This window comes from Heptranchias perlo, chromosome 1 (genome assembly GCF_035084215.1).
Source record: "Heptranchias perlo isolate sHepPer1 chromosome 1, sHepPer1.hap1, whole genome shotgun sequence".
In the NCBI taxonomy this organism is placed as follows: domain Eukaryota; kingdom Metazoa; phylum Chordata; class Chondrichthyes; order Hexanchiformes; family Hexanchidae; genus Heptranchias; species Heptranchias perlo.
This window is the reverse complement of record NC_090325.1, coordinates 181,862,650-181,880,375: the sequence shown is the minus strand read 5'-3', so window position 1 is coordinate 181,880,375 and position 17,726 is coordinate 181,862,650. Positions and strand designations below refer to the sequence as shown.

Genomic DNA, 17,726 nt, shown 5'->3' with positions numbered 1-17,726 from the left:
CTAACAATGGTCCAAATTCCCTGTCAACAACAAAGCAGTGACAGAGCACCGGGGCTCAAAGCCGTGCACAGCATGGCCGGGATTGAGTCACAGGAGAAACGTGGAGAGGTTTCTTCAGCATTGAGTACTGAACGTTTTATTTTTGATCTCATGAGCAACATTGTAATCATCACCGGTGTTTCTGAAGAAATAGTTTACAATCATGCATTATTTTTATTTTATGTATCACACTCAAATGACACCATGATTCAATTGGAAACAAGTTACAAGCAATCAAATAAAAAGTTTGTCAAGTGATTTTTTTTCACAAAAAGAGTATCCCACCACTGTAGTTAATGTTCGCTCTCTCTTATGCCAAATATGTGGGGTTTAAAGCCTGATTTACGCATGCTTCTATAACCATTAACTTCCCTGGTTTGTTAGTTGACAATTGATTTCCTCCCGGCCATGTCCAGTGACCCCCACACACTCAACTTGCTCCCGCCCTGCATTCATCCACCTCTTGTGGGGATTTGTTGCTCTCTTTCTTCACCCTCCCTGTTTATTTTTCCCATCACAGTATTAAGGCACGGCAAAACTCTCCAGAATGCAGAAAACAACCGCTGGATGAAAGTATTCTGGCATTTAAAAATATTGTCGGAAGGGGAGCGAGGCAGAGTTTGTCTTTTAATGGGGCCGGGTGGTTGTGAAGGGACCCCCCGAATGTTCTTGGTGCCCAGGCCCCCCAAGTCCCCTTAATCCGGCTCTGTCCACCACCCTCCGTTTCAGTTCCATTTTGCAGAGTTCCCTGATGTAAATGGAAGGACCTAGAAAATTACACTGCTCTCCAACGGTCCTCACTTAACTGTCCCACCTGCGTCCAACCTAAAACACCATGAAATTATAAAGCATGACCAGAAAAAGAACCTTTTATTTATAAAACAACGGCTCGCTGTGTTGTATAATTAAAATGCAAATTGGGAATGATTGGTGAATTACACAAAGTAAATCACTCGTGAAGCAGCGGGCTTAACGTATTTGCGTGTGTGCAGCGCTTAAGTCCCGCGTCGCTCGATTATTTATTTTCCAACATCCATCAGTTCCCTGCATGTGTTGTTTATTCACCACCCAATAAAACATTGTATTTACTGTGTGCAAACATTCGTGGGATGAGAAAAATCCTCGCGATTTAACCAACTGAGATTCATGGCAACACTCTAAGGTCTGACCATCATATGCTTATATGCAGGGATGTTTTAACTGATAGTTTTGACACAGATTAGAGGCGCACAGTAGACCACAACCCTCTCCAGTTTATTCCTAGACGTCTTTTTTAGTTGAGGGATGTTGTTTGATTACTATTTGTGGTGTAGACCGTATGCGTTGGTAGATCCAGGTGTGCAACTATCTAATATTTTAATTATTAAAATATGTATATTCCACTCGTTCCCAATTAACGTGTAATTGCCACGATACTGTTTCTGAGGATGCTGAATGTAATGCAGTTATTTCCAGTTACCACGCAACCACGAGTGTAATTAACAAACGTCCTTTGTTTAAACCAATCCTAACGACCTTTACGTGTCTTTATTCCGATTCAGATCTTCAACATTTACAATAGTTTCCAAAAAAAATAAAATATAGTGAAAGGGCCCCCACTTCAGGTGGCCAGGAATATTGCCAGAAACGAACAACATGTACATCCCACCGGATTGTGCGCTGAATTACATTGTTCATACAGCCCGGCTTGAGAAGCTCAATGTGAAATCACAAAGCAGTTTTTAAAACGAAATTCACGTGAACTTGGCGGTCATATTTTCTCGTGGTTTGCAGATGTGCATCAGCTGGGAGCGCGGGCTTTGCGATTTTCCAGTGTATCTGCCACAACCCTGAGCTCACAACAGTTCGTGTCCGCATCTGGAGGAGGTCTGAGTGTTAAGGAGTACAACTACCCTTTTATTGGCAAGTCGGATTTATAAACAATAGGCACTTCTCATAGTCCAGCCGTGTCGGTGTCAAAAAATAAAAGCATCTCTTATATATATATATATATATAAAAAAACTATCTGCAGCCTAGAAATGGTCAGGTGTAGATGGATCGCTTTCATTTTCTGGCTGGCGGCGAGATGATGTGGACCTACCGTTTACAAGTAGTTGTCGTTTAAACACATTTGTGTAACAAGCAATGGACAGAAGCATTACCCTTGTGTTTAACGGCAGCGACTCGGCAACGAAACGATTGCACACTCCTCTCGGAACATTTTTGAAATAATCTACTGGGTGATCTTGCTTTCGTGGGATGCTTGTGGTTCACATCTTGCCGGAGTTCACGGGGTATGCGGAAGAGCAGGAATATGGGCGCCAACCACTCCCATAAAACACCAGTGTTTGACGAAAATGAAGATGGTAAGATCTCATCACATTTACTTGTTAAATGTTTTGCACTTCTTTACGTTACAGTTTCTATTTGGAAACCATATCCCTCACCCTGATGCCTGGACCACTTCTGCTACCTCTTATATTGCTATATTGTTTTGACCGCTTGAGGTACCAACTTCTTGGAAGGCAGGGCTGGAAATGAAAAAAAGACAACTTGCTCGTGTGTTACAGTTTTCTCATATTTAATTGCTAATTCTTTCATAGAAAGTGCAGTATAAAAGGTCATTAGTACTGCCTGACGATCCTAAAATTAAACTTTTGAATAAAATCTTAACACACTAACTTTGGAGAAGAAATTATGATTATGAAATTATACCTTTGAACTCAACTATGTTGGCCATTAACGTAATGTTCAGAAACTGCTTCGATAAAGTGTGATTCATCGAATCCTTAAATCTACAAGTGGCGAGCATAACACGAGTTCCTTTTCCCCCCAAACCTGGCGTTAACTAGGATTAAAGTAGCTAAAATCGTTCAGAAGAATTTTTTTAACAGGCGTGTTTGATATACAAATAATCCATGGTGCGTAGTTTGCCTTTGGTACTTTCGTCCTGCTGCGTATCTGGAAAAGCAGACGTTACAAGGGAGTCTAGACTGTAATCACAATAGTGATGCTAAATCCTCGAACAGGTAATGACGAAACATAGGATTTCAGTATAAAGTTGATCGACTCTATCGGTGGGGCTTTGCAATACGCGGTATATAAATTGCCTCTCCCAAGTAACAATGTTCATAGCTCTTATCCATTTAAGACGAAACATGTAAAATGTTAGCACCATGTGGAACTGGTCGCTGAAGACATTTAACACGGGTAGCTACTCGTCTGTTTATACAATTGTCGCTTTTTACCTCTTTTTTGAACATATCGGACAGTTTTTGCTAATGTGACAATGATGTATTATTACGCGTGTGTTGTAGTTTGAAGATTTTAATTTCAATGTGATTTATCCTTCACTCGGTTTTTGACCAGCAAAAGATCAGACCGCAAATAAGCAATTCTTTAATCTACTATTAGATTTACTTTTTAATTCAAAGAATGGCAGCGGGATACTATTGTGGGCGTTTAGAGATTATTGTATGTCTTAGGCTAGGGATGTCGTAAAAACACTGCCAGGATAGGATTCGGTTTCCTTATCATAATGTTCATTAAATTCATGAAATAATCCTTTTAATACAAGAGCCCAAGTGGCCTTTAATGTGAATAATGATGCAAGTCATTTCTTCTGAATGACTCGGTGTAACTATGAATTCATAAGGGAAACAAATTTATCTTAACAGTGCTTTTGGCATAACCACTCATCATGATGAATGAAGAAACAATTTTGTGTCCATTGGAATACAAAGTCAATTTGCAGACTTATTTTTAGACTAATATTGGCAGACTCGTTTATGTTTTAAGCAGACAAAGCACTGAAGTTAACAGATATAGTACTAGAGCACTGGAATATCAAGCAAATACCCTTTTAGATAGTGGTAGTACACGTAAAGTAATTAGATACATGCCGGGCGGAGGGATGGATTTTCAACTGCCTGTTTCTCGCTTGAAAAATGGGCGACTGGCAGAGGAAAATCTAGTGAGGACCTCATACAGCCATTTGCCTTCCTGATTCAGTTTTCAGGCAGGTCTTTAAATGGGCACCCTGCAATTTCACCCAAAATAGGTGGGAAAAGAAGAAAGTAAGACAGACTTGCATTTATACAGCACCTTTCATGGCTTCAGGATATCCTAAAGCAGTTTACAGCCAATGAAGTACTTTTGAAGTGTAGTCACTGTTGAAATGTAGGAAACACAGCAGCCAATTTGCACACAGCAATGTGATAATGACCAGGATAATCTGTTTTAGTGATGTTAGTTGAGGGATAAATATTGGCCAGGACGCAAGAGAGAACAGCACTGCTCTTCTTCAAAATAGCGACATGGGACATGACTGGGCAGACGGTTTAACACCTCATTGGAACGACGGCACCGCTGACAGTGCAGCACTCCCGCTGTACTGCACTGGAATGTCAGCCTAGAATTTGTGCTCAAGTCTCTGAGACTTGAACTCACAACTGTCTGACTCAGAGGCGAGAGTGCTACCACTGAGCCACGGCTAACACATCAAACTCTTTAAATATGCAAAATGGGGTTCAACGCCGGTTGTAGGGCGCCGATTGCAATTTTCTTGATGAAATAGGCGGAGCATGTGAAGTGCACTAGTTACACTTTATCCAGGCATTGGGAGGCCTAACCAACAGTGCTTAAAAGGACCACTGGAGGCAGCTCCAAAAAGTTAAGTTTTTATTTATGATTCTGATGAGGCCAGGAAGAGCATTCAAGCTCTTTCTGGCCCCACAAAATCTTCCGGCCCACTGCTAGCAGTCCTCACCACCCCCCCCTTTCCATTAGGCCTTATCAGCCAGCCAGCTCCACGCAGATGTGGACTGGTTTTCAGTGGCACCAAATCAATGAGCTGCAGCAGAGCACCCGTTTGGTTCCCGCTGCTTGCTGTAAAGTTTAAATCAGTCACAATCCTAAAAATGGTTCGGCCACCTGACTGTGGCCTTAAATGCTTGCTGATTGGCACACCGTTGATAACATGCCTATTTTTGGCCCAAACTGGACCCCCCCCACCCCTCCACAGACCTTCCTGAAGTTAGTTGTAATTAAATGATCTTAAAATGTGCAAAAGACACCAGATCACCCCTGTATCTGAAATTTACATCTCACTTTTTAATGTTTCTTCTTTTCCTCCATTTTTAATTTGTTTTTCTATTGGTGGCATGTTTTCCATTTAACACACGTTCCATGAAATTAATTTGCTCCAGGTTTGCTGTACCTGCGGCAACAACACATGTAAAAGACAGCAAGTGTTAAATGCTCACTTCAACTAATGGATCACAGTCTAAGTTTTAACGGCAGGTGAGCTGGTAGTGAATGGGACCCAAACAGGCCAGCTAGTTAAAACTTAGATGCATTAAAACAGATAGAAAAGGGCGGTGGCACATATGTTTGAATTGCATTAGCATTTTGGTACTGATGTTGCTGCGAAAAAGATTCAAATCAAAGTTACAACTGGATTTGCAGCAAAACACGATCAGGAATATGACTCAAATATATCAATGAGCACTTTACATCGAGTTACTTTGAAACTACAGCACAGAAACTGGCCATTCGGCCCAACTAGTCTATGCCGGCGTTTATGCTCCACACGAGCCTCCACCCTCCCTACTTCATATAACCCTATCAAGATACCCTTCTAGTCCTTTCTCCCTCATGTGCTTATCCAGCTTTGCCTTAAATGCATCTATGCTATTTTCCCCAACTACTCCTTGTGGTAGCGAGTTCCACATTCTTGCCACTCTTTGGGTAAAGAAGTTTCTCCTGAATTCCCTATTGGATTTATTAGCGACTGTTTTATATTTATGACCTCTAGTTTTGGACACCTCCACAAGTGGAAATATTTTCTCTATGTCTACCCTATCAAACCCTATTATTATCTTAAAGACCTCCATCAGGTCACTTCTCAGCTTTCTCTTTTCTAGAGAAAATAGCCCCAGCCTGTTCAGCCTTTCCTGATAAGGACATCCTCTCCGTTCTGGTATCATCCTTGTGAATCTTTACTGCACCGTCTCCAGTGCTTCTATATCTTTTCCATAATATGGATACCAGAACTGTACACAATATTCCAAGTGTGGTCTAACCAAGCTTCTACACAAGTTTAACATAACTTTTTTGCTTTTCAATTCTATCCCTCTGGAAATGAGCCCTAGTGCTTGATTTGCCTTAATAATGGCCTTATTAACCTGCATTGCTACTTTTAGTAATTTGTGTATCTGTAGCCCTAGATCCCTTTGCACCTCTATCCCGTTTAGACTGTTATTATCCAAGCAGTATGTGGCCTCCTTATTCCTCCTACCAAAATGCTCCACCTCACACTTACCTATATTGAAATTCATTTGCCAATTACACGCCCATTCTGCAAGTTTATTAATGTCCTTTTTCATTTTGAAGTATTCTTCCTTTGTATTAACTATACCCCCCACCCCCCCCCCCCCCCAATTTGGTGTTGGCCGCAAATTTTAAAATTGTACTTCCGATTCCCGAATCCAAATCATTAACTTAAATTGTGAACAACAGTGGTCCCAGCACCGATCCCTGTGGTGCACCACTTCCCACCATTTGTCAGTCTGAGTAGCTACCCTTAACCCCTACTCTCAGTTTTCTGTTTCGTAGCCAGCTTGCTATCCATTCTGCTACCTGTCCCCTTACTCTACATGCTCTGACCTTAGCCATGAGTCTACAATGCGGTACCTTATCGAAGGCCTTTTGAAAATTCAAATATATTACATCTACTACATTACCCTTGTCTACTCTTTCTGTTACTTCTTCAAGAAAGTTGGTCAAGCCTGACTTTCCCTTCTGAAATCCGTGCTGACTATTCTTTATTATATTTTCATCCTCTAGATGTCTTTCTATTACATCTTTGAGTAAAGATTCCATTATCTTTCCTACACTGATATTAAGCTAACTGGTCTATAGTTCCCTGGACTTCTTCTATCTCCCTTTTTAAATATAGGAATAACATTAGCTGTCCTCTGATGAATTTTTATATATATGTAATAGTGCATCTGCCATCTCCTCCCTGACTTCTTTTAATATTCATGGATGCAATCCATCCAGATCAGGGGTTCTTTCCTCTCTAAGTTTGATTGATTTATCAATTATCTCCCCCTGTTTCTATCTTAAATGTTTTAATATCTTTTTTGACCTCATCTTCTAATGTCCTGCTCACCTTGTTAGTCTCCCTGGTAAATATGGAGGCAAAGTAACTATTCAATATTTCTGCTATTTCGCTGTCATTACCTGTGACTTTATCTTCTGCATCCTTTAGTGGCTCTATCCCTATTCTGATTTTTCTTTTGATATTTGTGTCTGTAGAATACTTTACTATTTCTTTTTATATTCCTTGATAATCTAATCTTGTAGTTCCTCTTTTCTTTCCTAATTTTTTAAAACTTATTTCCTGACCTTTTTGTATTTCCTTTTGTCATCCTCTCCTTTATTGTCTATGTACTTAGAGTATGCCTTGTTCTTTAGCTTCAATTTTACCCCAATTTTTCTCTTTATTCATCCACGGTGTTTCATTATTGGCTAGTTTGTTCTTGCTTTTTAGAGGAATATTTTTCTCCTGAACTCTATTGATCACCTATTGCCTAGATGTTCCCCTACGCTTACTTCTTTTATCTGTTCTGGTTCATTTCCCGTTCCTAGATCCAGCAGTGATTCCTCTCTTGTTGGACTTCTCACATAATGGGTAAGAAAGGAGTCACGTACACACTGTAAAAACTCCATTCCCTTTTTTCCTTTCCCGATCTCTTCTTGCCAGTTTATTTGGGGGTTGTTGAAATTTCCCATGATTATTATTCGATGTTTTTTACTCAATTCATATAGTTATCGATTTATTTCATCCTTTACTTCCCTTCCTATTATTATCCCTACTATTAGGTGGTCTGTAGAATATACCTATTATCATGATCGATCCCTTCTTAACCTTTGTCTCCATCCACATGTTTCTATCTCAATGTTACTTATGTCCCATTTTTCTACTGCCATTATGTTGTCTCTGATCAGTACAGCTACCCCACCCCTCTTCTTCCTTCCCTATCTTTTCTAAATGCATTATATCCTGCAATATTTAATTGCCATATGTAGCCATGTTTCAGTTATCCCTACCACATCTGGCTCCTCACTATAAATTATTGCCTCCAGCTCCCCCGTTTTGTTTCAGATGCTGTGCACGTTGCTGAACGGGCGATTTAATTGTTTTTAGTAATTGTTCCCCTCCCTTTGTTTTCAACAGTCATTTTGCACTTATGTTCTATAATTGTATTTGTTCCTGGACCATTCATGTTACACTGATTCCTTAACTTGCTCTATCCTTTACTCTCATTTCCTATTTCTTTTTTCTTCAGACTTTTGTTATCTTCCCCAGATCCCTTGCCAATGACAAATATAACTCTGCTACAACAAGACATCAATGTTAGGGAAAAGAAACAATCCTATTCAGCATTACAGTGCTGCCTAAGAGATGCTGATATTAATACTTAAAAGAGAAGGATGTTGTGTCTTATTGAACAACTTAAGCAGGAATGTGTATTTGTATGGGGGAGTAGAGGGCACTTAGTAATGGTGAATATGACCAAAAATTTGTCTTTCATGATCTGGAATGCACTACCTAGAACAGAAGAACATAAGAAATCAGAGTAGGAGTAGGCCATATGGCCCCTCAAGCCTGCTCCGCCATTCAATAAGATCATGGCTGATCTCTAATCTCAACTCCACTTTCCTGCCCAATCCCTTTATTCCTTGATTCCCCTAGAGTCCAAAAATCTATCTATCTCAGCCTTGAACGTATTCAACGACTCAGCATCCACAGCCCTCTGGGGTACAGAATTCCAAAGATTCACAACCCTCTGAGTGAAGAAATTCCTCCTCATCTCAGTATTAAATGGCCGACCCCTTATCCTGCAACTATGCTCCCTAGTTCTAGACTCTCCAGCCAGGGGAAACAGCCTCTCATCATCCACCCTGTCAAGCCCCCTCAGAATCTTATATGTTTCATTGCGATCACCTCTCATTCTCCTAAACTCCAGAGAGTATAGGCCCATTCTACCCAATCTCTCCTCATAGGACAACCCGCTCATCCCAGGAATTAATCTAGTGAACCTTTGTTGCATTGCCTTCGATGTCTGAAAGAGTAGTGGAAACAGATTCAATGGTAACTTTCAAAAGGGAATTGGATAAATACTTGAAGGGAAAAAATTTACGGGGCTATGGGGAAAGAGGAGGGGAGTGGAACTAATTGGATAGCTCTTTCAAAGAGCTGGCACAGGCATGATGGGCTGAATGGCCTCCTTATGTGCTGTACCATACTATGCCTATGATCATGACCCTTAATCATTATTTCTAAAGTCTTTAATCATCTCCAGGAAATGTGCTGTCATCTGTGACCTTTACTGTACCACTCTTATTGGAATGTTTTTAATCCTTAATGATAAGTCTGCATTGTCATGACCTTTATGATTTTCGTTTCGATATGTTTTCCGATTAAGAACCATGTTCAAATTTCATCAGCTGGTTAGTAAAAGTGGCTGTGAGTGAATATAAATTATCATATGCTTTCTGCATTTTGCATTTAAAAAGTGCGGTAGTAGAAAAGTAATTCATTGCAGTTTGCAGATGTACATCCAATTTACTGCAATAAATCGTAGTCAGTGACCTAGATTTAGCAAAATTGAAAACAAGGTGTGGTTACTTTATTTTATATTATTTGTGCACATAAACCCCTCTATTTTCAGTGGTTATTTATAAGCAGAATTTAATTATTTTGATGTTAAGTAAGATTGTTAAAACAATTTTTCTTAACTCACTTTGCATGCAGTATGTCTCTCAAATTCAAATCCCCTCAAATTTATGATTTGGCACTTTCAAGTCCAAGTTGTGTCCTTTATTTTCTTAACCCAAACAAATCTAATAGATTACTGAACTCGTCTTGGTCAGCTGTCCAATCCAGTCAATCTGGGAGATTGTCCTCCATGGGCGCCTGACAGGCACAGCGGACCTGATGTGCACTATTTCTTTGGGAAGGCAGCTGTCTCTGTTTTCTCTCTCTGGACATTTACATGGCCTAGAGGAACACTTTGCCGGGCTGTTTACCTAAAAATTGGGCAGGCACTGGGCGCGTAGCTGGAGGTCTCACAGGTCTCTCAGGCCTGCAGCTGTGTTCTGGGTCTCTGAGATTGGGGTCTTCTGGATGCTGTTTGAGATCAGCTGCAGAAGGCTCAGAGTGCCTCCAATCTTCCTGGGATGGGTGGGGGGATGTATAGAAAGAAATGAGACACTTGCCTGTTGAGTCTTTGGTTTGCCCCTGGGACATGGCAGACCCGCCGGACAAATTCCTGTTATTTGTTCTTTATGTGTGTGTAGGAGATGTAGCAGGAAAATATAGGGCTATGGGGCATGAGCAAAGCAGTGACATTAGTTTTGGACTGCTCTAGCAAAGAGCCAGTACAGACAAGGGGAGCTGAATGACCTTCTTCTGTCCTGTAAACTTACATGAGACTATGGTTTTTAATCAAAGCAATTCTTTCTTTTAGTGCATGTATAAACATCAAATTCAATTTATTTAATAGAACACCAAATGGCATCCCTGGAGTCACTTAAGAACCAATTGTATGTTGCGATGGGGGGACTTTAGGGTCTTTCCGGATGGAGGAGCTAGAATGGGCAGAATGGCCATCCTCATCCGTAATTATTGTTTGATTTTGCGATGGTTGGTTCCGTACAAATAATAAGAAAAGATGGGAACAATATTGCTGATCAGTGCTATTAATTATTTGTGTGTGTGTCGTATCCATATGTTAACAGCATCTGCTTTCCATAAAGGCGTTTTTCCATTCCTGTCAAGTTCACAGTTACAGACGAACTGGTAGCCAGTTACATTAAAGATGTCTAGTATGTTTTACTGAACAAAATTATATGCTTCTAAAAAAAAACTAAGGCTTGATAAGCTTTTTATTTTTAGATCCCAAATCATGAGATTTTTCACTACCGGTGTGATGAGTGTGTAGGGGAATGGCTGCTTTATTGATGTAAAAGTTGGAAATTAAGTTAAGAAAAAAAAATCTTCACCCGCTCCAAGTAAAAGTCCCTGCAATTTTTTGAAGTGAAGGTTAGTTAACCAGATGAGTCCATGGAATTGATAGACCTGTGAGCATGAATTAATCCACAGTGAGAATGAATACTTAGCATGATTCGAATCATCTACAAAATTACTCCATTCCATGAGTTCTAAGCACAATGATCCCTGCAACTTCTTAATATCAGAGCAGGACTGAAGCATGGAATTAGCATTTGACATAAAAAAGATGAATTTTTGTCTAGATAGCATATATAATTTTTAAAGTGGCTACACCATAAATTCCCACTTAGTTATGGCCATGTTTGCTGGAAACAGGTGGGAGCTTCATTATCATTTGAAAAAGGGGGTGTGGATGAGCTCCACAAGAACAGCTCTTTTGCTTTCTGTTGGGAAAGGCCATTTGTGAATTTCGTGGATCATGAAGCTACTTGACAGCTGGGCTCTTGATAGACAGTTGTCGAGGCTGCATGTTATGTACATACTTCTCCCTGAACTAATTTAGGCCGCAGAATTCTAGATCTTGTGGTTGTCACAATTCAGATTTGTTCCACCCTCCCTTACTCATTCCAAAATGCAGTTTTGTAGACAAGCCAGTGCTCTTTGTGAAACTTATCCTTATGCATGTAGGTTGTAGCCCTGTCTCTGACCTGTGATCCTTTCAAGCTCGGATCCCTGTTGGGAGTGTGGGTTCCATTGGCGCCTGCCACTGGTACCCACATTTCTGTGTCTATGGCTACTTCATTGTGACCACTAGGAAATTCATCAGAAGGCTGCATCTCCATTACAGAACAGTAACTGTGTGGACAGCTCATAAGGGAGATTTTCAGCTGATTAAGATCTAAGCTCAGATCCAATTGGCTTTTGCCATCATGGTTTGCCTGCTGGCATGTAGTTCTCCTCCACAACTGCAGAGGTTCCCAATTGGAGTTCATTCTGCACAGGTATTCTCCTATCTTGCCCAAATCACATTTACCTGAGGAAGGAGGAAGCCTCCGAAAGCTTGTGAATTTAAAATAAAATTGCTGGACTATAACTTGGTGTTGTAAAATTGTTTACAATTGTCAACCCCAGTCCATCACCGGCATCTCCACATCATGACACACAACCTGTCAGTGACAAAAAAATCTCACTGAAAACAAATCTAACAACCTTCCTACTGTTTAAGACTACCCTGCTTCCCTTTGGTGCCTACTCTTTGTGTACCCTTTCAAACCTAGCCTCCTACCTCTACTGTGGCAAGAGGTTCTGAGATGGAAGGCTGATGATTTACATGGAGTCTACTGCACAGAAACAAGCCATTCGGCCCAATTAGTCTATGCCGGCGTTTATGCTGCACACAAGCCTCCACCCTCCCTACTTCATATAACCCTATCAGCATACCCTTCTATTCCTTTCTCCCTCGCGTGCTTATCTAGCTTCGCTTTAAATGCATCTATGCTATTTGCCTCAACTACTCCTTGTGGTAGCGCATTCCACATTCTTACCACTCTTTGGGTAAAGAAGTTTCTGCTAAATTCCCTATTGGATTTATTAGTGACTATCTTATATTTATGACCTCTAGTTTTGGACTCCCCAACAAATGGAAACATTTTCTCTACGTCTACTCTATCAAACCCTTTCATTATCTTAAAGACCTCTCTCAGGTCACCCTTCAGCCTTCTCTTTTCTAGAGAAAAGAGCCCCAGCCTGTTCAGACTTTCCTGATAAACATATCTTCTCAGCTGTGGTATCATCCTTGTGAATCTTTTTTGCACCTTCTCCAATGCCTCTCTATCATTTTTATAATATGGAGACCAGAACTGTGCATAGTACTCCAAATGTGGTCTAACCAAGGTTCTATACAAGTTTAACATAACTGCTGCAGCCTTAGGAGACTGAGGTGGTACCTCCTTGCCTTTGGTTGTGAGCAATTTCCCCTTTAAGGAGAAAGTTGAGAGAATGAAGGCACTTCGCGTGCCATCATATGGAATGTGACCCAAGTTTCAGAAGGCATTCCTTAATGGGGGTGATGTGATACTTATTGCCAAGGTTACCACCTTCTATGAGCCTGGATCATGCTCTTTGTGAGCCTCCTTCCTTCAGAGTCAAAAAGCTGGGACCACCATTGCTGGATTACAGACAGTATCACCTTAGCCAAAGAGTATTTAAATTTGAGCGTTTGATGACCTGATGCAGCAGCAGTCTAAGATATTGCAGTGAAGCGCATTGTTAAAGAAGTAAAATAACTGAATTGACCCTTTCAGCTATTTTAACTGCATTGGATTTTCCTCTTTCCTCATTCCAGCTGAGGCAGACTACTAACATAGGTGCCTGGAGCCCACCATGAAAATATAATGAAAGTATAATTGAGGAAAATTGAGTGTTTTTTGGTGGTATACCACCAGTTGATAGAGCGGCAGTTCTAATACACTTCTGGCAGTAAATCACTGATAAGGAAAATCCAGACAAATATCTTTCCTCATCCTAATTCAAGTTGTTTTTCTTTTCCAAAATAAAGAACTTTTGGGTATAATAGTATTTCAGTTTGTGTTTTGAAAATGATTTGAATACAAAATGGACATCTTGCATGGCACAAATAGAGTTAAATGGGTTTGATCTAGTAGCCATTACTGAGACGTGGTTGCAAGGTAACCGAGGTTGGAAACTAAATATTCCAGGGTACTTGACTTTTCTAAAAGATGGACAAAAGGGAAAAGGAGGTGGGCTAGCCCTGATAATAAAGGATAACATAGAGACAGTAACGAGAAAGGATCTTGGTTCCGAAGATCAGGAAATAGAATCAGTATAAGAAATAACAAGAAGCAGAAAACACTGGTGGGAGTAGTTTATGGGCATCTAACAGTAGTTATACTGTTGGACAGAGTATTCATCAAGAAATAAGAGGAGCTTGTAACAAAGTTAATGTGATAATCATGGGGGACATTAATCTTCACACAGACTGGGCAAATCAAATTTGCAAAAGTAATTTGGAGGACGAGTTCATGGAATGCATTCGAGACAGTTTCCTAAAACAATACACGTGGACCCATCCAAGGAACAGGCCCTTTTAGATCTTGTCTTGTGTAATGAGATAGGTTTAATTAGTAATCTCATAGTAAGGGATCCTTTGGGGAGGAGTGATCATAATATGATAGAATTTCATATTGAGTTCAAGAGTGATGTATTTTAAGTCCGAAACTAGAGTCTTAAACTTAAACCAATTACGTAGGTATGAGGGGCGAGTTGGCTAAGGTTGATTGGGAAATATGATTAAAAGATATGATGGTAGATAAGTAATGGCAAACATTTAAAGAAATATTTCATAATTCTCAACGAATATACACTCCATTGAGAAATAAAAACCCCACAGGAAAAGTGATCGATCCGTGGCTAACTAAAGAAGTTAAGGATAGTATTACATTAAAAGAAGAGGCTTATAATGTTTCCAAGAAGAGTAGCAAGCCTGAGGACTGGGAGAGTTTTAGAAACCAGCAAAGGATGACCACAAAATTGATAAAGAGGGAGAAAATAGAATGAGAGTAAACTAGCAAGAAATATAAAAACATATTGTAAGAGCTTCTACAAGTATGTAAAAAGGAAGAGAGTAGCGAAAGTAAATGTGGGTCCCTTAGAGGCAGAGACAGGAGAAATTATAATGGGGAAGAAGGAAATGGCAGAGATGTTAAACAAGTATTTTGTATCTGTTTTCACAGTAGAAGACACAAAAGAATACCAGAAATAGTCAGGAACCAAGGGGCTAATGAAAGTGAGGAACTTAAAGTAGTTAATATTAGAAAAGAAAAAGTACTGGAGAAATTAATGGGACTAAAAGCCGACAAATCCCCTGGACCTGATGGCCTACATCCTAGTGTTCTAAAAGAGGTGGCTGCAGAGATAACGGATGCATTGGTAGTGATCTTCCAAAATTCCCTAGATTCTAGAACAGTCCCAGTGGATTGGAAGATGGCAAATGTAACACTGCTATTCAAGAAAGGAGGGAGAGAGAAAACAAGGAACGACAGGCCAGTTAGCCTGACATCAGTAGTCGGGAAAATGCTGGAACATATTATTAAGTACATGGTAACGGGGCATTTAGAAAATCATAATATGATCAGGCAGAGTCAACATGGTTTTATGAAAGAGAAGTCATGTTTGACAAATCTATTTAGAGTTTTTTGAGGATGTAATTCGCAGGGTAGATAAAGGGGAACCAGTGGATGTAGTATATTTGGATTTTCAAAAGGCATTTGATAAGGTGCCTCACAAGATAAGGGCTCATGGGATTGGGGATAATATATTAGCAAGGATAGAGGATTGGTTAAAGGACAGAAAACAGAGTAGGGATAAATGGGTCATTTTCAGGTTGGCAGGTTGTAGCTGGTGGAGTGCCACAAGGATCAGTGTTTGGGCCTCAGCTATTTACAATCTATATTAATGACTTAGATTTTGGGACCAAGTGTAATGTATCCAAGTTTGCTGATGATACAAAGCTAGTTGGGAAAGTAAGCTGTGAGGAGGACAGAGTCTGCAAAGGGATATAGACAGGTTAAGTGAATGGGCAAGAAGGTGGCAGATGGAGTATAATGTGCGGAAATGTGAGGTTATTCACTTTGGAAGGAAGAATAGAAAAACAGAATATTTTTTAAATGGTGAGAAACTATTAAATGTTGGCGTTCAGAGAGATTTGGGTGTCCTTGTACACGAAACACAGAAAGTTAACATGCAAGTACAGCAAGCAATTAGGAAGGCAAACGGTATGTTGGCCTTTATTGCAAGATGGTTAGATTACAAGAGTAAGGAAGTCTTGCCACAATTGTACAGGGCTTTGGTGAGACTACACCTGGAGTGCTGTGTACAGTTTTGGACTCCTCACCTAAGGAAGGATAGATGTGCAACAAAGGTTCACTAGATTGATTCCTGGGATGAGAGGGTTGTCCTATGAGGAGAGATTGAGTAGAATGGGCCTATATTCTTTGGAGTTTAGATGAATGTGAGGTGATCTCATTGAAACATATAAGATTTTGAGGGGGCTTGACAGGGTAGATACTGAGAGGTTGTTTCCCCTGGCCGGTAAGTCTAGAACCTGGCTGGTGAGGGTGCATAGTTTCAGGATAAGGGGTTGGCCATTTAGGACTGAGATGAGGAGGAATTTCGTCACTCAGAGGTTTTTGAATCTTTGGAATTCTCTACCCCAGAAGACTGTGGATGCTCAGTCATTAAATATATTCAAGACTGAGTTGGATAGATTTTTGGACTCTAGGGAATGAAGGGATATGGGGATCGGGTGGGAAAGTGGAGTTGAGATCGAAGATCAGCCGTGCTCTTATTGAATGGCGGAGTAGGCTCGAGGGGCCTATTATTTTCTTATGTTCTTATACCATCTTTCTCATCTTTAAAAAAGGTCACTAAATGTACTAAAGGCCATTCATAAGTGAATAATTAAGGCCAATGATTTAGTTTCCAAGATGAACAACATTCATGGAATTCAATCCCTAAAACACTGATTAAAAATCTCAGCATAGCGTATAGTAAAAACAGAGATGATTTATTGTCACTATAAATCAATGGCCTCGATAATATATTGTGTGTTACATGACACACATGTTTTATATGAAAAAACGCATCTGCTGACTCACCAAGAGCAATGCCACAAGATATATATACATCCTCCAATGCACTTGAAGTATTCCATGGGAAATTTATATATATAGCAAATTTCCCATGACATGCATTTGGTGCATTGGAAGATATATATATATATCTTGTGGCATTCCTCTTGGTAAGTCAGGAATTAAATTAATTAATTAAAAAAGTTACTGTAAACATTTAAAATACATTAGAAAATATCTGAACTTCCACTTTGAAATTTTCAAACCATTTTTGAACAATATTTTGAGTGATCTGATTTGTTCTTTTTCCTTTCTATTATTGGTATATTTTGCAAATGACTCATGCTTGATTCATTGAAGACAATCTTCGATTTCCATCTGAAACGGACAGAAAGTCGGCAGGGCAGCTGACCCAAATGAGGGACTCTACACCCACCCAAAGCCGGTGTCAGTAGGCTCAAACTAATTTCGGATCGGGCCTCATAAATGCCGCTGGCGGGCTTAAGGCGCAAAACTCGTGGTCCTGCTGGTCCCACGAAAAATAAAAATAAAAAATTTCTTCAGCTGTTTTTTAAGTGGCCTCCAGGGGTCCCTTTAAGGATCGCTGGTTAGGCTGATCAGTGCCAGGTACAAATGAGCAGAGCTTGTGTATTTAATTTATATGTTCTTCAGTTGTGATTTGCTGCTGTTTTGTGATTGTGTAATTTGAGTGATAAATTTGCACACATATACATATGGTCCCAAAGTGTGGCAAAGGAATTGCATTGTGACTACACACTGTGTCAAGTGTGGTTCATCAGGAAAGGTAAACCTGTTGAAAGATGTAACTCATGCTATTGAACAGTGTTGAAGGAACAAGTAAGATGCCAATGTTAAGAAAGCATTGACTCATCTTGTGACATTTAGGAACATCTTCACCTGTTAAGTACTGGCCCGAAAAAAACGTGTGGGTGGGGGGAACACATCTCAGCGTAAGTACTGCGATACCTCCACCATTGACCTTGCCAAAGTATGTGGGGTCAGGGGAAGGCCCCTT

General features: G+C 40.1%; 1 protein-coding gene across 2 annotated transcripts in view; it reads left to right on the top strand.

The window, feature by feature from the left end:
* Window positions 1–2,073: 2,073 nt before the first annotated feature.
* The window catches only part of LOC137328538 (serine/threonine-protein kinase 32B-like), a 295,819-nt gene continuing 280,166 nt past the window's right edge, over window positions 2,074–17,726 (top strand). The window contains exon 1 of one of the 2 annotated variants that reach the window (XM_067994346.1): window positions 2,074–2,385. In XM_067994346.1, coding sequence (XP_067850447.1) covers window positions 2,316–2,385 — 70 coding nt within the window. In that variant the 5' untranslated portion in view covers window positions 2,074–2,315. The remainder of the gene's footprint in view (window positions 2,386–17,726) is intronic. The other variant, XM_067994345.1, reaches the window with a different exon arrangement.